Source organism: Henckelia pumila, chromosome 1 (assembly GCF_033568475.1).
Source record: "Henckelia pumila isolate YLH828 chromosome 1, ASM3356847v2, whole genome shotgun sequence".
NCBI classification, from domain to species: Eukaryota; Viridiplantae; Streptophyta; class Magnoliopsida; order Lamiales; family Gesneriaceae; genus Henckelia; species Henckelia pumila.
Window position 1 is genome coordinate 155,445,109 of NC_133120.1, and position 25,053 is coordinate 155,470,161.

Sequence of the window (25,053 nt, forward strand, 5' to 3'; positions counted from 1 at the left end):
GACGGAGCTGGTAGTTCAAGGCAGGACTAGGGAGCAGGGGCCTTGAAGAGTTAGTTATGCAGCAGGATTCGATATAGCTGTATAATGTCTACTTTTAAGAATTTTGATATGGTTTTATCACTACAGATTTAAGCCTGGATTTTATTACTAAGCTGATATGTAAATTATGGTTATGTTTCCGCACGTTTTACTTTGCTAAGTATTTTGCTGTATTAAGTTTAATGCATGCTATTAGTTTCCAGTTAGAGGTGATTCCATGCAGGGTCACTACATTTTTGGTATCAAAGCATGCTTAGATTTTGGGATTAGTACTTGGGATTTAGAATTAGTTTTGAGTAATTCTTGCGCATTTGGGATTTTAATGTGCAATTCTTTTCAGGATATGGCTGACGAGAGTCACGGTAGTGTTGGCCAGGGAGGTGGTCATCATCATCGTCGCCATCATCATCATGATGATCATCATCATCATCATGAGGGTAGATGTCGCTACTCTATTAATAAGTTCATGCAAGTAGGACCGAAACCCTTGGTGGGAGGCGAGAATCCTGAACAGGCGAGGAGTTGGATGTCTAAAATCGAGAGTACTTTTCGTGCTTTCGATTGTACTGAGGATCATAAATTGGAAGTTCTAGAATTTGTTCTAGAGGATCGAGCACGTTTTTGGTGGGATGCCAAAGCTGCTCAGGCACGTACTGAGAAAGGACAGGTGACTTGGGGAGATTTCTGTGAGCAGTTCCAGAAACTATATTTTCCTCTGGCTGTTCTCCAAGCACGATCTATGGAGTTGCTTAATCTGAGGCAAGGATCAATGACTATTGATCAATATCAGCAACGATTTCTTGATCTGTTACCTTTCAGTCCTCATATCAATGAGAGTGATGCGTCGAAGTATGATATCTTTCTACAAGGTTTGAACCAAGATATCTACTCTCAGGTTGTCATTTGTGATGACCCGGTATCTTTTGAGACTTTGGTGAACCGTTGCCGTCTTGTGAAGACTAGCAATATGCGGGCACAGTTGATGATGTCAGGACAGCCTAGTGGATCTTTTGAGCATCGAGCTCAATCGGTTGTGCAATCTGGACCTACATCTTCTTCTACTCCTACTACTTCATCTGGATCTCGTGGTTCACGAGGTATGTTTCGTTTTGGGAAGAAAAAGAAGAAGGAGGAGTTTTGTAGTCATTGTGGAGGGAAGCATCCTGCAGCTTCATGTCGGAGAGCTACTGGTGCTTGTTATATTTGCGGTCAGCAGGGACATCTGCGGAGAGATTGTCCTCAGCGCATGAGTTCTGCTAGTGGATTGGGATCACAGGTTGGATCTCAGGCTTCTATTGTTCCACGTCAGCAGCCAGCACCACAGAGTTCTTCTGGTTATCGTCCCCAGACTCAAGGGCAGGTGTTTGCTCTGTCTCAGGAGCAGGCTACTGAGGGAAGCGATCGCATGTTGGCAGGTACCTTTTTGTTATGTGGTATTCCTGCACTTGTATTAATTGATATTGGAGCATCGCATTCCTTTATTTCTAGTCGCTTTGTTAAGAGACATAGATTACCTTATGTATCATTAGATATGGATTTAGTTGTATCTACTCCATTGGAGCAAGAAATAGTAACTAAGCATCTAGTGATGGATTGCCTTCTGGAGTTTGAGGGTAATGTGTTAGCAGCTAATTTGATGATATTAGCGATGGCAAATTTTGACTGTATCTTGGGAATAGATATGCTAACTTTGTATCACGCTACTGTGGATTGTTATCAGCGTCTGGTACAGTTTCATCCGATTGTGGGTGATAGCTGGTATTTTTATTGTGAGGGTGCGCGACCTCCGATGCCACTTGTTTCGGCTCTTAAGGCATGTCATGTATTGGAGTCAGGTGGGGAGGGCTACCTTATCTGTGCAGTTGATATGTCCGCGAGTAGTCCGGGTATTGATCAGCTACCGGTTGTCAGCGAGTTTCCTGACGTAATCCCTGATGAGATTCCTGGTTTTCCTCCGGTTCGAGAGGTTGAATTTGGTATTGATCTAGTACCAGGAACTACGCCTATATCCCGAGCACCTTATCGCCTAGCACCTTCAGAGATGAGGGAATTGAAACAGCAGTTACAGGATCTGCTTGATAAGGGATATATTCATCCGAGTGTTTCTCCGTGGGGAGCATCTGTTTTGTTCGTTAAGAAGAAAGATGGATCGATGCGATTGTGTATTGATTACAGGCAGTTGAATCGTGTCACCATCAAGAATAAGTATCCTTTGTCGCGGATTGATGATCTATTTGATCAACTACAAGGTACTTCTATTTACTCCAAGATAGATCTGAGATCTGGATACCACCAGATGCGGGTACGAGACTCAGATATATCTACGACTGCTTTTACGACCAGATACGGGCATTATGAATTTTTGGTTATGCCATTTGGTTTAACGAATGCACCGGCAGTCTTTATGAATCTGATGAATCAGGTATTTTGAGAATATCTGGATAGATTTGTCATCGACTTCATTGATGATATTCTTGTCTATTCTCATGACAAGGATGAGCATGCACAGCATTTGAGGATTGTTTTACAGACGTTATGAGATAAGCAGCTATATGCGAAATTGAGCAAGTGTGAATTTTGGCTTGATCGGGTAGTGTTTCTCGGTCATGTGATTTCTAATGAAGGGATATCTGTTGATCCTAGTAAGATAGAGGCAGTGCTGAACTGGTTTCGTCCGACGATAGTTGCTGAGATTCGTAGTTTCTTGGGTCTAGCTGGATATTACCGTCGGTTCATCGAGAATTTTGCACAGTTGGCCAGACCTTTGACACAGCTTACACGGAAAGATGTTGCCTTCATATGGTCCTCGGATTGTGAGAAGTCATTTCACGAGCTGCGTGGACGTCTTACTACTGCACCTGTGCTAGCTCTACCTTCTGGATCAGGAGGTTTTGTTGTCTATACTGATGCCTCTGGTCAGGGGTTAGGATGTGTTCTGACACAGCATGGACATGTTATTGCCTATGCTTCTCGACAGTTGAAGACGCATGAGAGTAATTATCCAGTACATGATCTCGAGTTAGCCGCCATTGTATTTGCACTCAAGATCTGGAGGCATTATCTTTATGGTGAGAAATTTGAGATATTCACGGATCACAAGAGTTTGAAGTATTTATTCACTCATGCGGAGTTGAATATGCGACAGAGACGCTGGATGGATCTTCTGAAGGATTATGATTGTGAAATCAAATATCATCCAGGTTCTGTTAATCTTACTGCTGATGCCTTGAGTCGGCAGGTGAGACTTTCTGCACTTCAGACTAGTGAAGTATCTCATATGATTCAAGAGTGTTGTTCATTGAGTTTTACGCTCAAGCACAAGAAAGGGAGAAATGGGATTCGATTATATACTATTTTGTCTGAGCCAGCATTGTATTCTCGGATCAGAGATGCTCAGATATCTGATGTTAAGACTCAGCATTTGGCACGTCTGGCCAATGGAATTAATACATCTGGATTCCATTTTCAGGAAGATGGTTTATTGTGCCTATCTAATCGAGTGGTTGTACCTAATGTTGCGGAGCTCAGGAATGATATTCTTTCTCAAGCTCACAGGAGTCGATTATCAGTTCATCCTGGTAGCATGAAAATGTATAAGGACTTGCGAACTAGATTCTGGTAGAAAGGGATGAAGCGAAGTGTATATCAATTTGTTTCTAGATGTTTGGTTTGTCAACAGGTCAAGGCTGAACACCGACGACCAGGTGGATTACTGCAGAATCTTGAGATTTCCGAATGGAAGTGGGAGCACGTGACTATGGACTTTATTACCCACTTACCTATGACTACACGTCAGTGTGATGCTATCTGGGTTGTCGTTGACCGTTTGACGAAATCAGCACACTTTATTCCTTATAACCGGGAGTACTCTTATGATCGCATGGCACGTTTATACATCCAGGAGATAGTGCGATTGCATGGGATTCCAGTAAGAATAGTTAGTGATAGAGACCCGCGATTTACCTCACGTTTTTGGGGTAGTTTTCAGGAGGCGTTGGGTACCACTCTGAGTTTGAGCACTGCATATCATCCGGAGACTGACGGCAGTCAGAACGGACGATTCGTACGCTGGAGGATATGCTACGTTCTTCTGTCATGGATTTTGGCTTATCTTGGCAGGATCAGTTACCTTTGATCGAATTTTCCTACAATAACAGTTATCATCGTAGTATTGATATGGCACCTTTCGAGGCATTGTACGGTCGACGGTGTCGTACTCCGTTATTCTGGGATGAATTCGGGGAACGACAAGTTGAGGATCCTGAATTGGTGCAGCAGATTGTAGACAAGGTAGATTTGATCAAGCATAGGATCAAAGTTGCTCAAGATAGACAAGCCAGTTATGCTAATATTCGTCGCAGGCCACTTCAGTTTGAGCCTGGTGAATATGTGTTTCTACGAGTATCACCTTTCAGGAAGGTGATGAGATTCGGCGTGAAAGGCAAGTTGTCTCCTCGTTTTATTGGACCTTTCCAGATACTGGAAAAATCGGAGATATTGCATATCGTTTGGCTTTACCGCCAAATCTTTCCAGTATACATAATGTTTTTTATGTGTCGTTGCTTCGACAGTACATAGCTGATGAATCTCATGTGATTCAGTCTACTGATATTCAGCTAGAGCCAGATCTTTCTTTTGTTGAACGACCAATCTGTATCCTAGACAGGAAGGAGAAAGTTCTTCGAAACAAGACTATACCACTTGTGATGGTACAGTGGCAGCGCCGAGGCGTTGAAGAAGCAACTTGGGAAACTGAGAGTCGTATGCAAGCGGAATATCCTGAGTTGTTTGCTTTGTACTTTTGATTTACCATATAAGATGTAATTACAGTTGTTGTAATAAAACATGGTTTGAATGTTTCATATTGTTATCTTGATTTATCTTTAGATATTATTTCGCGGATGAAATATCTAAAGGTGGGGAGAATGTAGTAACCCAGAACTCATTTTAAGATAATAATATGTTAAACATGATTAAGGGTTAGTAATTTTGGAGTGTTATTGGACTTCGGAGGAGAATTTGGGCTTTTGACTTTGGGCCGGATCGGAAGCTCCGAACCCAGATTGGAAGCTCCGATCCCAGCCACTTCGGAAGCTCAGCGGAAGCTCCGATCCTGGAACGGACGTTTCGATCTCCAGCTGCCAGCAATGCTCGATGACTCAGCCGCGAGTTTTGACAAGTGTTGAACGTAGAGCAGATCGGAAGCTCCGATCTCCCGATCGGAAGTTCCGATCCCGACGTGTCACACATGCACGCAGTGAGCTGGATCGGAAGCTCCGATCCTGAAATCGGAAGTTCCGATCCTGGCCGGGAATTTTGCCTATAAATAGGGCTCGTTCGATTTTATTTTGAAATACGAATTCTCGAGTTTCCTTCTTCAGTTATATAGTGTGAGTTATACACTTGAGGGCCCTATCGGTTATAATAGAGGTTCTGGAATAACCAAGTTGTGGTTATAGTCATCCGGGACTAGCGACTCCAAAGGGCTAACTACGGACGAAGGTATGGTCCGGGAATCTATTTAAGTTTTGGGTGTACTTATTAGCTTAGTTAAGGCTTATAGAATTGATGTAGTGATATGGTGAACTTTTGAATATAGGCTTGGAACCTAGGATCTTACTTTACTTGAACTAGCCTAGAGGTACGTACACATTGACTGAGATTGCCAGCGAGTATACATATTTATATGTTGCATTTATTTGGCATTATTATATGGCATGATATATGATTTACCGCTTTTTATATTCATATGTCATGTGCATATACATGTTGAGCCTATACCTTGTTATACCTGACTATAGAGCCGCTCAGCTCTATACTCGATAGTCTGTCACTGAGAGTACCGCGACGGCGGGGGCATTTATGTCTGTCTACTCTGGTGTACTAGATGAGTGTGGTTGCACCCAGAGGTTGATCCGTGCGGTGGCAGCACTCATGTGGCTCCTGTACTGAGCATGACTTTTCAGATGACCCTTTACCAGTCATCATGTTGCATGCATCATATTTATACGTGTACTCATGTCTATGTACTGGGCGTTAGTGATCACGTCCTAGTAGTTATCTTGGACACCCTATTTCACGGGGCAGATCGCAGATGGACGGAGCTGGTAGTTCAAGGCAGTACTAGGGAGCAGGGGCCTTGAAGAGTTAGTTATGTACCAGGATTCGATATAGTTGTATAATGTTTACTTTTAATAATTTCGATATGGTTGTATCACTACAGATTAAAGCCTGGATTTTATTACTAAGCTGATATGTAAATTATGGTTATGTTTCCGCACGTTTTACTCTGCTAAGTATTTTGCTGTATTAAGTTTAATGCATGCTATTAGTTGCCAGTTAGAGGTGATTCCATGCAGGGTCACTACACAATTAGTTGTAGACGTTTAATCAATGATTCAGCTAATTCATTTTGTGTATGTACGTGAGAAACTGGATATTCAACAGTGATTCCCATTGATATATAATAATCATTGAAAGTCTGGGAAGTAAATTCTTCAGCATTATCAAGTCTAATTTTTTTTATTGTATAATCGGGAAATTGATTCCGCAATTTTATTATTTGAGCCAGTAATCTTGCAAATGCCACATTCCGAGTTGACAATAAACATACATGTGACCATCTGCCGGAGGCATCGATCAATACCATGAAGTATCGAAATGGTCCACATGGTGGATGAATTGGCCCACAAATATCATCTTAAATACGTTCAAGAAACATGGGTGATTCAGTTTAGATTTTAGCTGGAGATGATCTTATAATAAGTTTTTCGAGAGAACATGCTTTACATTGAAACTTATTATTCTGAAAGATCTTTTGGTATTTCAGTGGATGATCATGTGTATTTTCTATAATTATTTGCATCATTATTGAACCAAGATGTCCCAATCGATCATGTCAATTGGTTAATATCGAATAATTATTAACCACCATGTCAGATTCAATTGGACTTATATTTATATAATGCAAACCAGTAGAGAGCATTGGTAGTTTTTCAACTACATATTTCTTTTCTGGTTTATATGTGGTAAGACACATATATTTCTGATTTCCTTCAGTTATTGTCTCAGTATCATACTCATGGGAATATATGTCATTAAAACTCAACAAATTCCTTTTCTATTGTGGTGAATATAAAAAACCATTTATCAGAAATTTTGTACCATTATGTAACAAAAACTGTGTTTTACCACAACCTTCAATCAAGTTTACAGGACCTGATATTGTATTCATCATCATTTTTTTTGGTTTTAGTTCTAAGAAATATCTTTTATATCGCAGAATAGTTTGTGTTGTACCACTATCAGGTATGCAAACTTCCATGAGATTATTTCTTATTTAGCTTTGCTTGTATCATTTTCCATATCGAACTTCAAAAAATATGCAGTAAAGAAAAATTAATTACAATACATATGCAAAATATAACATATTTCATAATTATACAATAAAACAATAACACGTGAATACATGAAAAATACAATATGTTACATTCTTGTTCCACAAATATATCATCATTTTTTGAGAAATCATTAAGAAAATCAGCAACATCAAAATGAGTTGAATCACTCAAGCGGCAATTTTGTTCAACGAAATTGGTCTCTTTTTCTTTTCTCTTTGATTCTTTATAGTGCTTACAAAGGTGCTCAGGGGCTCGGCAAATACGAGATCAATGTCCTGAAGTTCCGCATCTAAAACAAGAACTTTCAAACCGTTTTGAGTGATTTTCATTAACACATGTGTTCTCATGATGTCTTTTTGGTGGGTAGTTCGTGAAGCCCTTTTGAGATGAGTTATAGAGGTAACTATCTCGATTGTTTTCAAAACCACGACCGCGATCATTTCTACGTCCACGTCCCTAACCTCGACCTCGACCACGACCAAAATATTGTCTATGACTTCGATTTTGGTTTCCAAATTTAAATTCATTTTTGCTTACAACATTTACTTCTAGAAATGTCGTTGATCCAGTGGGTCGGGTCTGATGATTTCTCATTAGTAATTCGTTGTTCTTTTCCGCCACGAAAATCCACGCACTCTATACGGTTGTTGTAGAGTTATATTTGATGCATGAAAAGTGAAAAAAAAAATTTCTCAAGCATTTTCATTTCAGTAACCTCATGTCCACAGAATTTTAATTGCGATATTATTCGATATATCGCAGAGTTAGAATCACTGACTTTTTTAAAGTCTTGAAATCTTAAAGTATTTCATTCATCACGGACGGTCGGAAGTATAACTTCTCTTATATGCTCAAATCTTTCCTTCAATCCTTTCCATAAAACCATTGAGTCTTTTTCTGTGCGATACTCACATTTCAATCCTTCATCAAGATGTCGACATAAGAAAATCATAGAGTTTGCTTTATCTTGTGAGGATGATATATTATTTTTCTAATAGTATCATTTAGACCCGATGACTCAAGATGCATTTTTACATCTAGAGTCCATGGCATATAATTTTTTTTCGTGATATCGAGCGCAACATTCAAGCTTTGCCAAATTTGACATGGTGGTAATAGAAAAATAACAATGTATTTTTTAGTTAAATTCCATTAATATGAAAATACAAAATAATGGATAAACTATGAATACAAGCATACTTAAAAATAAAGGAAAAATGCGAGTCGGATAGTCATCGATAAATACAAAACTCGTGAGTATAATAATCAAAATAGTTATAAAAAATAACCTTGAAAATGCCATCTTCTTCTTCAAAAAAAATCAAGGAGAAATAATTTTTTGAGAGAAAGATTAAGTTTGGTGTGATTGAAATGTGTTAGAGTGATCATATTTATAGGGAAAAAACTAGTCGTTTTATTACCGTTTATGACCGTTAGTTACCGTTTGGTGAATAAAAATTTACGATAATTATGTGATGCATATAATGATAATCATAATTAAATAATTATGTATATCATATTACACTATTATAAGAGGTGTCATAGACTCCTTTTATATAATAGTGTGAAATTATACAAATATAGTTAGTATATATACACAATAATATATAAGCCGTAATATATAATATAATCATATCGCGTTATTACAATGTGGTGTCATAGACATCCTTTTATATAATAACATGAAATTATACAAATATAGTTAGCATATATACACAATAATATATAAGCAGTAATATATAATATAATCATATCACGTTATTATAATGTGGTATCATAGACATCCTTTTATATAATAACATGAAATTATACAAATATAGTTAGTATATATACACAATAAAAATATATAATTAGTAATATATAATATAATCATATCACGTTATTATAATGTAGTGTCATAGACATTCTTTTATATAATAACATAAAATTATATATTAAGATATATACATAATAAAAATATATAAACATTAAAATAAATATTCTTACTTATTGAATATTTTTTTTCTTTTTTTTTTGTGTTTTTGAGCTTTGAAAATTATAGAGAACCTTCGAGTCATTTGGGTGGATTTGGAATTTGGGAGCCTAGTCCGCCATTTGAATCGTGTTGATAACGTATTGTAAAAAAGTAAAAATTTATGGTAAAAAGATAAAACCTTAAAAACTCTAAATATATCAAAGTCCACACTTTATAAAATTTATTATCTCAATTATGTTTTTCATCACAAATATTAAGGCCTATTTATAGATCTCATTTGATATTAATCCAAAAATAAATACATTCTCACTTAAATCATCACAGACTAATATTCAACATTCTGTTATAAATATATTATTGTTATAGATGATTATCTTATTAAAGATATGTGATCAAGATAAATATGTAAAGATAATATTTGTACAGATTTGTATTTTGTAATTTTTTCCTATAAATAGGGGTGATTGAGTTCAATGAAATTTGCACCTAAGTATTGACTCATATGAATTCTCTCTTCTCTCATTAATTCTTTTTACTCATCTCTCTATTTCTATTATGATTTATAACACGTTATCAGCACGATGTTGTAACCAACTGAGAATGAAAATAATTCTCATTTTATTGATGCTATTGGAATAGCACAACGTGTTGTCAATACTCAAATTTATGAGATATATTCATTGGTGCTCTAGAAGTAGAATAAAAAGAGATATTCATTGGTGCTCTAGAAGTAGCACAATAAAATAATTGATATATTGGTGCCCATGAAATATCATGAATATGTTGATGGCTATAAAATTGCACAACATGATTTTATATTGATAATTTGAAGAAATTCATGATCATGATACAATATACTGAGAATTTTGAGAGACTCATGATTTCAATTTTGATATATTGAAAGATATTCATGAATTCATGATATAATATATTGAATATTGAGATATTGAAGATTAAGATCTGATATAAGATCAAATATATTGAGAATCTAAAGAGATTCCTAGTTATAATATAATATATTGAGAATCTTAATAGATTCACGATAAAGATGTGATATATGATTTCGTATATTGAGAAAGTGAAGAAATCATGATTGATATCTGATATAATATCAAATATCTACAAATATCATTGAAAAAATTGATCTCATGTCAAAATATATCAATATTGACATATTGATAAAAGGATGCAATATTGTATCAATATTGAAATATTGATAAAAAGATGCAAGATTTGATAATATTCATGAAGAATATTAATATAAGATCCAAGATTTTGAAATATTCTCGAAGAATATAATTTAATGTCTTTTTGGTTGTTGAGAATCTTATGAATTGAGAAATTAGTACAATTTCTCAAAGAATATCGATATATGATCTAAAATTGTGAATATCCACAAGAGAAGATTATTAATGATATATGTGAGATAAATATCAAAAAATATATTAACTTGATATATAATTGTTGTTAATGTTATAACACCATCTATTATTTGTCGTTATTCATATTATATCTTCGGCTTGTATACATTTATTTTTAATGCTTGGTGCAAATTATGAAGTCAATGAAAACTTCAAGTGTTTTATGAAAAAACAAAATTTAGTCATATGCAAGGACCGAATTATGCTCTTACCTTTTCCAATTCAAATGTGTGTGTGGTTACAAATATATGATATTTACATATTGAATTGGATAAGTGTATGGCTGCATACTTAAGAATTTGTGCTACTGATGGTGTGTGTATATATATTTATGATTATGGGTGGTGTGTATGCATGTGTGTGTATAGAAAACATGTTGAGTTGCTTGATTTATATTTCATTAATTTTGATTATTGATTTTGATATTTTTCAATTTTAATTGTGTATATAAATTTTGAATTTTTTCAAAATCATTTAATTAAGCTATCACTTTTTAAATGAATGATAAAATATTTTTATCACATGTTATTATCTTACAAGCAGGAACATAAATTTAATGTGAGATAGCATTTGTGATAGATCGAATGTCATTGTTGAAGGTAAAAGATCTACTTGGTGCATACAAAAATTTGAAAAGGTAAAAATATCTACTTGGTGCATACAATAATTTGAAAAAGTACGTCCGATTTTTTAATTTCAATTATTTTATTATAATATCTTATTTATAATATTTTGTTCAAGGAAAGACAATTATGAAAGTTGTCTGATTAATGTGGTCCATTCTTTTAAGTGAATGTGACAGTGCCAATGAACACATTTGATACACTGTAGTTTAATTCTTCAAGAAAGAATATGTCATCTCGTATGAAGAGAATATGAATTATAAATCCGGCACAAAATATTGAGTTATACGTCATAATAAAGTATTGTACTAAACGTACATCGGTATCTGTATCACTATCGTACTTGAAGTACATAAAGAGATTTTATTGATATCTATCAAGCAAGATATAAAAGTTTGTGGAAACAGTTGATGTCTACCAAATCATATGTTTCATCGTATGTTGATTGAATGTTTGAAATATCTAGAAGATCGTTTGAGTGACGATGAAAATAATGTTGTGCTTGATATTATAAAATAGTGATAAATATTGACGTATATGGATTTTTGAATCTAGTAGATATTGATTTGGTTTAAATAATATATTACAAATCAATATTTCTAGAAGAGCTAAAGAGTTCCAGAAGTATCATTGATACAAATACTTTCAGAGCTTGGCATAATGAATTGAATTGAGCATTCAAATTATATATATAGTTGAAAAACTATTGATAGTGTACAAAGATGTTAATGAATAAGGCAAAAGTTCCTGGATCGATAAATATGGATGTTTTTTGAATCAAAGTCCAGAAAATTTTATGAATTCTTATTGGCTTATCAAATTTGATACCACTATCATTAGCTCAAATTGATAGAGAATCCCCATATTATCTGGAATAATAAATAATGTGGGCCCACGAAGCGCAACATGATGTTTGCGAAAATACGTATTGAGAAAAACTTCCAGAATATATATTCAAGACAAGTTTGATCAAAAGAGGATATGCATATCAATTTTATGATTATAAATACATTGGTGTAGTTGATTTATTTTGCCTCCAATCAACTACTAAACCATGTGAATAAATGCGTCATAGTTGGGGATATCTGAAATATATATTATGTCAAATGATTATGTATTAAAAGTTAATGTTTGTGCGAGAAATGCACTACATAAATCTCTTGAAGAGATTGTAAATATGTTGGAAATAAATTAGATCTTATGATCAATTATTTGATCAATGAGATTTTATGACGCGAAATTCTCATTTGTTATTCTTGTAAAGCAATGTTTCCAACATTGAGGGGGAGGAATTATAAGCTACAAGAATATTTTTGAGATCGATCCCAATGAAATATAAAGTGAACATGATGTTCAAAGTTTAAATCTCAAAATACATTATTTGATCTTGTGTATAAGATCATTTATACTATTTAGCTTCATTTATGTTCAAGTTGAACAAAGTATATAAATCGTCTTTAGTGACGAAGAACCCCTTTAAAAAAAATAAGTGAATATCTCAATGTGAAAATAATAACGAAGGCTGGTTGTTATAAAAGAATCGATGTCCTGCAGGACCATATCTTATACTACTTGCAAGTAAATGAAAAAGAACGCTAAAAGCGTGAACGAATAAATTATTTCAATAAATCTAATTTGGATTATGTTATTCATGAAGAATAACAAATATATTAAAATATGAGATTTCACAAATTATTTGGGATCGAAATGATATAATCATTCGTTGTTTTGCTATTATGAAAAATGATGATTATTTTGAACAACAATTTGTAGAGATTGTCAATAACCAATTATTGACAAGTGGCATGTTGTATATGAGCAAATATTAGCAAAGTTTCTCAAAATATTTCAATTAGATTATGAGAAAATATTTGCACTTGTCATAAATGCACTGATTTGACGGTGATATATTTAGAAACATCCTCGAAAGATTTGATGCTCAAAATATTGTTTTTGTCAACTTGAAGAAGAATAAAATATATTTGGTCTTGAAGTACCATATCTTTGACAAAATCAGCATCTAATCAATTTTTGGCAAATAAGTGCACAAGATTGAAATAAGATGAGTTAATAAATTCAAGTGATGCTTGCAAGAGGGGGAGCAATCAAAGTTGTACTCTTTTCTTCTTGTCTATGATTTTTCCCACGTGGTTTTTCATAACAAGGTTTTTAATGAGGCAATTAACAAGTATCAAGAGATGTCTTACTCTTTTTTCTTCATTAGGATTTTGTCCCACTGAGTTTTTCCTGATAAGGTTTTAACGAGGCGCATCCATCGTCGGGAAGATATCCAAACAAAATATTTGTTGTTATACTCTTTTTCCTTTGTTCAGATTTTCCCACGAGGTTTTACTGTCAATGTTTTAACGAGACAACACTTGAGTCCCGATGAAGTTCCCGAACATACATCTTGCCAAATGAAGATTTTGATGAATCGATTGCTTGTGCAAATAATAAAGGAATTGTTATAAATATATTATTATTATAAATGATTATCTTATTAAAGATATGTGATCAAAATAAATATGTAAAAATAATATTTCTACATATTTATATCTTGTAATCTTTCTTTATAAATAGGAGTGATTTTTTTTATAAATAGGAGCGGTTGAGTTCAATAAAATTTGTACATCAATGACTCGGGGATTTTCTGAACTCTTGTTAATTCTTTTGACTCATACACATTCAACCGTAATCATTTTCAACAATTAAGAATTTCTCTTCTTGGGTGCAGCTCTTTCAAGGTTATTTGATATGGGAATGGATTTTGCGGGCATTAATTAGGTAGGCTTAGCTTTTGTGCTGTAGCTACTCGAACCCGCAGCAGTTGAGGTGTTTGATTGTATGGGTGGACGAATTTTACTGTCTTTGGTCTCATTTCTCCGATTCTCTCGCAGCTGTCTTCTGGGTCTTGGTGGTTGTGGATGAATCCATGGCGTTGGACACTCTCACTGCCGCACTGAGGCTCAAGGCTTGGGGATACTTCGGAACTGGTCTTCGTAGCTCGAATATCCTTCCTATGCAATCTGCAAGTGAGTGGTGCTAGTAATCTTTGTGAATTGAAATGGGATTTTTCGTCTCAGACTCTTAAGTTCATTATGATTGAATTCTCTTTCACTAGTTTTTACGAACGCTCGCTTTCTTTAGATTTGATTGTGAAGCCATTGGTTATTGAAGCTAAAGCCAATACTCGGACTGAGAGTGACAAGATTCTGAACAGAAGACGAAGGAAAAAGGTGAACTTTTTTGTCTTTCAATCTTCCTTTTCTTTTTGCTCCACAACAGCTGAACATCCGTGAAATGTCGCATAATTTTTGTAGACTGTAAAATTTGCATTTTTTTTAAAAGAAAATTATGCATGATATGGTCAGAATCAGAAGGATAACCTGCTTGTCCGCACTTGGTCACCTTGTAATTCTCGATTTTATTGCAAGAATAGATATTGGACACTAACGTTGCAAAAACTAGATGAAAATAAAAGAGTTGTGAGGGCAAGATTCGGTTTTTCTTAAAAAATTCGATTTCGTGCACTTAATTGAATTTTGGAGATGATATGAATTGAGGAGGCAACTGCCCCCATGGTTTTTGCTCATAGCTTTACTTGAGTTGTGTGAAATTTTTCTTTGCTCTGTGAGATATTAACATTCTGATCATTTACCAGTTTAATGGGACAGCCATAAAACCAAGGCTTTCTGTGTTCTGTTCAAATAAGCAGCTGTATGCTATGTTGGTGGATGACCAGAACAAGAAGTGCTTGTTTTACGGAAGTACATTGCAGAAATCGATTCGGAGCAATACTCCTTGTACTACTATTGTATGTGTTCCTTTCCATTTTTAAGAAATATTTCTCCCTCAGTAGAGCAGAAAATATGAGACATGTATGAAGTGTCGAATCTGTTACATTTATAGTTTATCTTTCCGCTTTTCAAATTTCTTTTACTGTTAAAAATTATTATTCTTAGGAGGCAGCTGAGCGCGTTGGAGAAGAGTTGATTCAAGCTTGTGTAGATCTCAACATAAATGAAATTTCTACTTATGATCGCAATGGATTGGCTGTAGGAGAACGAATGCAAGCTTTTGAAATTGCCATTGCTCGCCACGGATTCTTGCCTCGATAGATAGTTGTTAGGTATGATTGCAAACTCGTTGATGCTTGCTCCACATGCAGTGATATTGACGCGAAAGTTTGTCTTTTAGGCTCAGTATTTGTATGCTTTCTTCACCCTTGAGCTATCGTGCCAAGTTCATCCTGTTATTTTTGTGTTGAGAAATTGCACTAGGGCTCGGTTTGTAATAGAAGTTTGAAGTTTCTATCGTTGTATACAAGAATGAAAATGAAAGAATACCATACATAATTTAAAATTGTTATGACCTGAAAACTCTATTGTATTGGCTTCGAAATAGATAGCAGATATTGGTGAAATCATAAAAGTTTAAACAGTTTGGGTGCAGCAAAATACACAACCAATGAAGAATAAATAAGAGATTGTGTTTATTAATGCAGTAAAATTAGTATGGGGTGTCCATGATATTTCCTACTACCCTTCAAAAACTGCTATTACAGTAAGCCAAAACGTCTTGTTTTTCGTGCATAAAGTAACTTGGTACAACTCGAATTCGCGACTTAAATTTAGAATATATTTGGTTTGCCAATGGACTCTTTCCCGAGCCAATGTTCACCAGTCGACTCGTTGCTTCCACGCTTGATCATGCGTAGTCGCCTTCTCCTAGATGTATTATATGAAAAATCTTTGTTCCAGTGGGAGTAGGATCGAGTGATCTTCCTTCATCTTCAACCTATTCGAGTCAATTGCTACAACATTTAGTGAGGTTTTTCTCTTGAATCTTCTTCCACAAACAGAGCAGCTCCCCAGGACTTTGTCGGTGGGCAACAACATAGCCATCTATGCACTCGTAAACAATCCTATCATCCTTCTCATACCTAACTTGTAACCCCTTGTTCTTCATATCTAATATCCAGATTCCCATTGCGACATCTTCTAGCTTGAACATCTGCAATTACATAATCGTTAATACTTGTAACAACTACAAAACAAACCCCTTTGAATGAACTTTAATGTTCATCTTAATCTTCGAGTACCCTCGTCGCTATGTTCTCCTTTACACTGAATCCACATGGTCATCACATATCACATCATCAGGTATAATAGAAAATTTGCTTGTATAGTTGAGTGGAGAAAAATTTAGCAGTAATTCCTTTTACTCCTATGTACCTTAAGCTGACCCTCCCGGTGTTTCTTGGAAACTGCCTCTGCGATATCCTTGGATACGACATAACCAGGACCAGATGCCCAAGGGGGGTACTTGTCATGTGGCCATTCCTTGTAGTAATTTTGAAAAGAAGGGTGAGAACAATCATTACAATGGGCGATTGATACAGTCATTAGATGTGTGAAATCAGTTGAAAAGATACCTCAAGAGTAGTATACCACTTGCTATCAGGTTCTCGATGAGGCTCTAAATCAGAATAGATTAGACCATAGAGCAAACCATGAGTCACATTGATCCTGTCCAAGGAATTTAGTACTTCATCTACACGTACAAATGAATCGTCATCCGTCTTCATTATAAATTTGGCCGAAACAACCTGAGTCTGTTGAAGTGTTTAGAATAAATAAGGTTCTGAAGGTGGAACGGTCACTCCTTTAAGCAAGTAAAGGGAGAAGATTTTACCCCATAGATGCAGATTGCTATGGTCTTCCATGTGATGAGGCTATAATTGTCGATAAAAGGCATCACTTGGATATCTTCATAAGTTCGTGCCTCGTCCCAGAGCTCCTTATTCACAGTATGGTTTTTATTCTGCAAAATGCATGCTGTATTTTGAATAACCTTGTAACTGATGGTGCTTTGAACTAGTATAAGTGTCTGTCTAACAAAAATGAAAGCAGTTACTAGAAAAAGCTTCTCCACTGATTGCATTCTTACCAGGCCAACGAAGAATCGGACTGCAACTTGTCCAGTCCGGACTGCAGGATATTGCATCCACGTTCTCCGAACTGCCATTCTACGTCTTAAATTGTTGGCAGTAGACAAAACACCAATAAAGAGATTTAGCTCAGTTTGTGGAGGTAATGCAACCGGTTTAAGTGCATTCATGTCATTAGTATGTTCCAGATAATCTGATGTTGGCAAACCAGAGGCAACCACAGATATCACATTCACATCCCCAGAGATACTTATTTTTCCTACAAGCCATGGCTCCAAAGCCTGCATGCACAGTGGATATAGGTAAATCATACATCAGCAAATTGGAACAAATCTGAGTCCAAGGGCCAAAGGAGGTTAGAGAGATTACTTCATGGAAAGCAAATGAAGTTAGGTGATTTCCATCTACCATCATATGAATTCCCTCTGAACCAATCCTGAGCGTAGCAACGAACAAATCGTTTTGTTTAAAAGGGAAATGTTTTCTTGCTTCCCCGTCATAAACCATTGAAATATTTGTTGATCCACTGTTGTTTTGGTTAGTTTTGATGGTCTGGTTATATTCGTTGCCCACAAACTTGTCGCACCGGTCCAACTCATCAACTGTTATTATAGTGAAAGCAGTATCACTCACGACAAGTGACTAAAAATATCACTTCAGGAGGACTAAATAAGGGCGAGACAAGTACAATATAGTTGAAGAACATGTTATATGAAGCCAATGTACCTTTGGTTCGATTTTCTTGAATTGCAGATGGGCAGTGCTCCTCTTCACCCCAGCCATGCGCAACAGTCCAAGTGTTTTGGCTAATCACAAGATCCTCAGATGTATTATCTCTTTTAAGAGTCACATTATATTGCAGAATAATGGGAGGATCTGGTTCCCCAGGAAGCATTTCACCAATCAGCTCAACTTGAAAACTACCCGAAGGGATGCTTGTAAAAGTGATGGAAGAACCTTGAGTCAAACCACAAGGAACCCACAGTTTAGCGCCATTTTCGTGAACTTCCGAGGCATTCATGTTACTTAAAAATGGAGGACACTGCTTCTCTTTCCAGCCTAAACTTCCTTTAGTCTCATGTTTTTCGTCTTGGACAGATATCATAAGCTTTTGCCATGCAACAACACCGTCGTTAATCGCTTCATTTGCATTAGGTAAGAGCTGATCACGGACAGTGAAACGTGCGAAACGCCTCCATGCTTGCAAGGAACTCTGTTCTTCATTTGACATGATGCTTTGAGCAAAGATAGCTTCATCAGAAATCACTTGAGAAGTGTTTCCCGGATTAGAACGCGCAGGTGGAGGATCAGGGCTTTCCCAGTCGAGAGGATTCGTCGCGTTGAAGGTTGGAGGCACGTGAAAGAAGAAGCTCTTCTTGATGGGATTTTTTATCACAAAACATCCAATAACAAACAGCAGCAACAAGAATATGTTTAAAGCACCACACTTCCATGTCTTCATCTAAGTTTTTCTAGTGGCATCCATCCATTTCTGATATCAATCCAAGACTAATCAGCCTAAAACTTCTGTTTCTCAACATTGTCCCACCTATACATACATACATCTTCTATTCTTAAAATGTTACTCGATTTCGAGACACGAAATTCGCAGTAAATTTTAACAAGCTAAGGTCTTAGAATAAAGAAACCAACTTCACAAATACCATCTGGATATTTACTTCAGTTGGTTTAGGCCCCATTTTTAGAAAGTAAGACACTTCATCAATCCCAAGCAATAAAATGCTAGCTTGATACAAACCCATTTTACTTAAATACATCAAGAAGCATAATCTCACATTGCAGAGCCAAAAAAATTTCTTGAAAAAAAGCCCACAATTTGGTTTCGCAGAACTTCCAAGAACTCACACGATCTAAATCAAAACTTGAACTGAAAACAAACCCACAGTACATGACTTGAATATCCAAAGAACTCAAGGCTATGAACCATTGGAGCTCACTTTTACAATGAAGAAATTTCAATACATAAATGGCTGACTAAATCAACTCAGACAATTTACAGCAAAATACTTAGCAGAAGAAAGAGCAACTGGACAGTCAAAAGAAATCTGAGTACGTGGAACAGAAAAGAAAAAAAGATTAATAGTAGACCTCTGTGATTAAACCAGTTCAAATGTGATATAAGTGGTATTTAACACAAATAATGCAGTAACCAAATGAGGAATTAGGCTCACCTTTTATGTTTAATGCTTCTAGAAATTGGTTTCGAGCATTAATGGAAGAAATAAGAAATTAGTGAAACATTAGCATGTGAGTATTTTTGCTTTAATATGTCTGTCTGTCTTTCTTTATGTGTGCTGTCGGTAGCACTCATTTATTTGTATTTCTTCTCACCCGTGTTTTTTTTTTTTTAGAAATAAAATACATTCAAACATCATTCGAAACAATAAACTGGCGTATATGTGATAAAAAATTTGATTTTTTTTTATTAAAATTAATTTTGGAAAATAATCTAATAAATTTATGAGAATAAAAAATGAATGTTTCATGGTTAAAAAATAATCATAAGTGGAGTAGTTAAAAGATCATGAATTATATATTTATATTAGTTATTTCCCACCATTTTTTTTCAAATAATTTGAAATTCAAATTAAGGTCATCTCAAAAGATCAAGTTGGTTTATCTAAAGTCCTCTCGCTTAATAAATAGGTATAGATTATATAATATTTATATATAGTTGTAATAAAGTTTCTTTTTGTTTTTTAACAATGCAAGCCACTAAACAATAAACATGAATATTTTAATTTATAATTTTAAATCAAATAAATATTTTAATTTATAATTTTCTCCAGCAAAATATATATCGTCGATTAAGTTGATTTTTTAAGGAAAAATTATTAAATAATTTGACGGTTAAATTTGAGTTATAAATTAAGAGGTAGCCAGACATATACCCGTCGTTGAATTAAGAAACCGTGGCCGTTTTATTCAAACTTTGAATTTTTCTCATGCTCAAATATTTTATCATGAAAAAAACATGACTCGAGGTATTGAAATGGAAAATTTTTTATTTAAATTATTTTGATTAAAAGACGATTTGTTACATTTGATCTTGAATTCGAGATTACGTCTACTCCCACCTTTCAAATATGGAATAATTTTTTTTTGTAACGTGTGAACCCGCAGTCGCTATTTTCGATGCGCACCGGGAAAACTTTCGGACTAACGCAATAGCCTACAAACTACGTTAGTCAGGTAAACCACACTAGGCAAGCCATGTGTGACAGCTTGGTAGCGAAAATCGAACTTCTGACCTTTAGTCAAGAGTTCACCTACTCCACCAACTTAAACATTCCTTAAAGACAATATGGAATAAATTATAAGTCGTATGCGTACATGATTCTTTGTTAATTGATTTTTAAGATTGCCGCATTATTGCCAATTTGCCACCCGCTAACAACGCCGCATCATGAGCTGACGACAAGGTTTCAACTCATTTTTATCAATATTTAATATTATATATATAATATATGGTCTCATTTACAAAATCTGTACTTTGAATTAAAAATAAATATACATCAACTGTTGAAAATATATATAAATATATATTATTATTTATTGTTGAATGTTGAAGGTTGAAAGTTGAAAATTGAGTTGTAAAATATTGAAAATTAGTGTGTGATGATGTAATTAATGATGTATTAATTTTTAACTAATCTCCAATTGAGATCTATAAATAGGTCTCTCCATTTGTGTAGAAAAACACAATTGTGAAGAGAGAAAAATTTTATAAAGTGTAGAATTTGATAAATTTTGAGTTTTTGAGTTTTTACTTTTTACCGTAAATTTTTACTTTTTCACAACACGTTATCAGCACGATCGCTCGAAGGTTCTCTATATTTTCCGACGCTCCAAAATACAAGAAGAAGTCAAAAATATTCAACAAGTAAGAATTTTTATTTTACTGTTTATATATTTTTTTGTGTATATATTAATATATAATATCATGTTATGAAAAAAAAAATAAGTTTTTTTTCAAAACTTGTTATAAATCCTGGGAGGATGTTAAGACGACATCCCACACTCCCGGTAAGGGATACGACAAGTATAAAAGCCTCTAAGGTTTTTAAACAATAACGTGATATATATTTATTATGTATATATATTAACTATATTAATATATAATTTCATGTTATTATATAAAAGGGTTGTCTATGACACTGACCTTATAATAACGTGATATGATATATATTATTGTGTATTTATATACTAACCATATTTGTATAATCTCATGTTATTATATAAAAGGTTGTCTACGACACCGATCTTATAATAATGTGATATGATATACTATACCTGACTTTATACTAACTATATTGGTATAATTTCACAACATTATATAAAAGGCTGTCTACGACACTGACCTTATAATAATGTGATATGATATACATATATATTTTATTATGATTATCATTATATGCATTACATGATTATCACGAATTTTTATTCAACACATACTCAATTTTTTCTTTACCCCCATCGGTCACAAACGGTAACAAAACGGCTAGTTTTTGCCCTATAAATATGTTCACTCAAACTCATTTTCAATCACACCAAATTCATTCTTTCTCTCAAAATATTTTATCCTCGGTTTTTTCGAAGATGGAGATGATGACATTTATAAGGATATTTTTCATAACGACTATGATCATCATGCTCACGAGTCTTTTACTCACCAGCGATTTTCCAACACATATTTTTTCTCTATTTGTATATGCACTTGTAATTTACGTTCTTCCATTATTTTGTATTGTCATATTTATGGAAATTAACTAATAAAATGCATTGTTATTTTCTAGTACCACCATGTCGAACTTGGCGAAACTCGAATTCATTGCACTTGATATAACCGGAAAGAATTATATGCCATGGACCCTCGATGTAGAAATGCATCTCGAGTCATTGGGTCTTAACGAAACTATCAAAGAAAATAACATATCATCCTCACAAGATAAAGCAAAAGCGATGATATTTTTACGCAGACATCTTGATGAGGGGTTGAAATGTGAATATTTGACCGAAAAAGACCCAATGATTTTGTGAAAAGGGTTAAAAGAACGTTTTGAGCATATACGGGAAGTTATACTTCCGACCGCACGAGATGAATGGAATACTTTAAGATTCCAAGATTTTAAAAAGGTGAGTGATTATAATTCTGCGATGTATCGAATTGTCTCACAGCTGAAATTTTGTGGGCATAATATTACTGAGATGGAAATGCTTGAAAAGACATTTTCCACATTCCACGCATCAAATATAACTCGACAACAGCAATATAGAGTGCGTGGATTTTCAAGATACTCAGAACTCATCGCATGTTTACTCGTGGCGGAAAAGAATAATGAATTGCTCATGAGAAATCATCAGTCCAGACCTACTGGTTCAACGGCATTTCCTGAAGCAAATGTCGTAAGTAAAAAATGAAAACCAAAATCAAAGATATAGACAAGATTTTGGTCGAGGTCGTGGACGAGGACGTGGGCGTGGACGTGGGCGTAGAAATGATCGCGGTCGTGGTCGAGGCCGTGGATTTGAAAATAAAAGAGATAGTTATTTCAATAACTCATCTCAAAGGAACGTCACGAACCACCCACAAAAGAGGCAGCATGATAATACGGGTGAAAATGAAAATCATCCAAAAAGAACTGAGAGTGTTTGTTATAGATGTGGCACTCCAGGACATTGGTCAAGAACTTGTCGAGCCCCTGAGCATCTGTGTAAGCTCTATAAAGATTCAATAAAGGGGAAAGAAAAAGAGACCAATTTTACTGAAAACATTGACCATGCAAGTGGTTCAATGAATTTAGATGCTGCCTACTTTTTGAATGATTTCGAAGATATTGATTAAATGTACTGGTGGGAAAAGAATGTAACAATGTAATTTTTATATTGTAAAACATATTATATTTTGCATGTATTGTTTTATTCTGCAATTAAATTGTAACATATTATAATTTGCATGTATCTTTCTTAATTCATTTTATTGCATATTGTTTTTGAAGATCATTATGGAAAATGCTATGATCAAAGATGGAAATAATGCACTGGAAGTTTGCATACCAGATAGTGGTACAACGCACACTATCCTCAGAAATGAAAAATATTTCTTGGAATTAAAACCAACAAAAACAATGGTGAATACAATATCAGGTCCTGTAGACTTGATTGAAGGATGTGGCAAAGCACAATTTTTGTTACCTAATGGTACAAAATTTTTGATAAATAGTGCTTTATATTCACCACGATCACAAAGAAATTTGTTGAGTTTTAATGATATATATTCTCATGGTTATGATACGGAAACAATAACCGAAGGAAATGAGAAATATATGTGTCTTACTACATATAAATCAGGAAAGAAATATGTAGTTGAGAAATTATCAATGCTCCCTACTGGATTGCATTATACACATATAAGTCCAATCGAATCAAATATGGTTATTGGAAATTCTTCAATACTAACAAATTGGCATGATCGATTGGGACATCCTGGTTCAATAATGATGCGAAGGATTATAGAAAATACAAGTGGTCATCCACTGAAAGACCAGAAGATCTTTCAGAATAATAAGTTTCAGTGTAAGGCATGTTCTCTGGGGAAACTTATTATAAGACCATCACCAGCTAAAATCCAAAAGGAATCACCCATATTTCTTGAACGTATTCAAGGTGATATTTGTGGGCCAATTCATCCACCATGTGGACCATTTCGATACTTTATGGTATTGATCGATGCCTCTAGCAGATGGTCACATGTATGTTTATTGTCCACTCGGAATGTGGCATTTGCAAAATTGATGGCTCAAATAATAAAATTGCGGAATCAATTTCCCGAATATACGATCAAGAAAATAAGACTTGATAATGCTGGAGAATTTACTTCCCAGACTTTTAACGACTATTGTATGTCGATGGGAATTACTGTTGAACATCCTGTAGCTCATGTTCATACACAAAATGGATTAGCTGAATCATTGATTAAACGTCTGCAGTTGATTGCTAGACCAATGATTATGAGAACGAAACTCCCTATTTCTATATGGGGACATGCAATTTTACATGCTGCTGCATTGATTCGCATCAGGCCAAGTGTATATCATAAACACTCCCCATTGCAGCTTGTATTTGGCAAAGAACCAGATATTTTTCATTTGAGAATTTTTGGATGTATGGTGTATGTGCCTATTGCACCACCTCAAAGAACAAAAATGGGACCTCAAAGAAAGAATGGTATTTATATCGGCTATGATAGTCCATCAATCATTAGATATCTTGAGGCTCAGACAGGCGATGTGTTTACAGCACGGTTTGCTGATTGTCATTTTGATGAAAATAACTTCCCAATGTTAGGGGGAGAAAAGAAACACATCGAAAAAGAAATCACATGGTATGTACCATCATTATTACATTTGGATCCTAGAACTAAACAATGTGATAAAGATGTACAGCAAATTGTGCATTTGCAAAGAATAGCAAATCAAATGCCAGATGCATTTGCAGACACAAAAGGGGTAACAAAATCATATATACCTGCTGTAAATGCCCCTGCTCGAGTTGAAATTCCAAAGAAACAAAATGAAGACATTCATGATGTCATAAAACGCCTGAAGCGTGGAAGGCCAATCGG

General features: G+C 34.8%; 2 protein-coding genes across 4 annotated transcripts; one reads left to right on the top strand and one right to left on the bottom strand.

Moving 5' to 3' along the window:
- The first annotated feature begins 14,095 nt into the window (after positions 1-14,095).
- Positions 14,096-15,846, top strand: LOC140875983 (uncharacterized). Of its 2 annotated transcripts, none has more exons than XM_073279818.1 (5): positions 14,096-14,242; positions 14,356-14,490; positions 14,606-14,694; positions 15,120-15,272; positions 15,421-15,846. In XM_073279818.1, the coding sequence occupies exons 2-5, from the start codon at positions 14,391-14,393 to the stop codon at positions 15,574-15,576; spliced, it is 498 nt and encodes a 165-aa protein (XP_073135919.1). In that variant the 5' UTR covers positions 14,096-14,242; positions 14,356-14,390; the 3' UTR covers positions 15,577-15,846. The 2 variants fall into 2 exon arrangements, with proteins under 2 accessions (XP_073135919.1, XP_073135920.1); XM_073279819.1 differs by having other exon boundaries at positions 14,636-14,694.
- A 114-nt stretch (positions 15,847-15,960) lies between these two features.
- Positions 15,961-19,688, bottom strand: LOC140874695 (beta-1,3-galactosyltransferase GALT1-like). Of its 2 annotated transcripts, XM_073278052.1 has the most exons (8): positions 19,601-19,688; positions 18,135-18,900; positions 17,778-18,010; positions 17,408-17,689; positions 17,153-17,281; positions 16,893-17,072; positions 16,693-16,800; positions 15,961-16,471 (listed from the first exon to the last, which is right to left on the bottom strand). In XM_073278052.1, the coding sequence occupies exons 2-8, from the start codon at positions 18,868-18,870 to the stop codon at positions 16,265-16,267; spliced, it is 1,875 nt and encodes a 624-aa protein (XP_073134153.1). In that variant the 5' UTR covers positions 18,871-18,900; positions 19,601-19,688; the 3' UTR covers positions 15,961-16,264. The 2 variants fall into 2 exon arrangements, with proteins under 2 accessions (XP_073134153.1, XP_073134152.1); XM_073278051.1 differs by lacking the exon at positions 19,601-19,688 and having other exon boundaries at positions 18,135-19,547.
- Between the last annotated feature and the right edge of the window lie 5,365 nt (positions 19,689-25,053).

Excerpts from the sequence above, each read along its gene's own strand:
- LOC140874695 (XM_073278052.1), bottom strand. The coding sequence starts at position 18,870 with ATGAAGACATGGAAGTGTGGTGCTTTAAACATATTCTTGTTGCTGCTG. Across the intron at positions 17,073-17,152 it reads TAGCAATCTGCATCTATGGG|ACTCAGGTTGTTTCGGCCAA; the intron begins GTAAAATCTTCT and ends ACACTTCAACAG. Across the intron at positions 16,472-16,692 it reads ACCGGGAGGGTCAGCTTAAG|ATGTTCAAGCTAGAAGATGT; the intron begins GTACATAGGAGT and ends ATGTAATTGCAG.
- LOC140875983 (XM_073279818.1), top strand. The coding sequence starts at position 14,391 with ATGGCGTTGGACACTCTCACTGCCGCACTGAGGCTCAAGGCTTGGGGA. Across the intron at positions 14,491-14,605 it reads CCTTCCTATGCAATCTGCAA|ATTTGATTGTGAAGCCATTG; the intron begins GTGAGTGGTGCT and ends CGCTTTCTTTAG. Across the intron at positions 15,273-15,420 it reads ATACTCCTTGTACTACTATT|GAGGCAGCTGAGCGCGTTGG; the intron begins GTATGTGTTCCT and ends TATTATTCTTAG.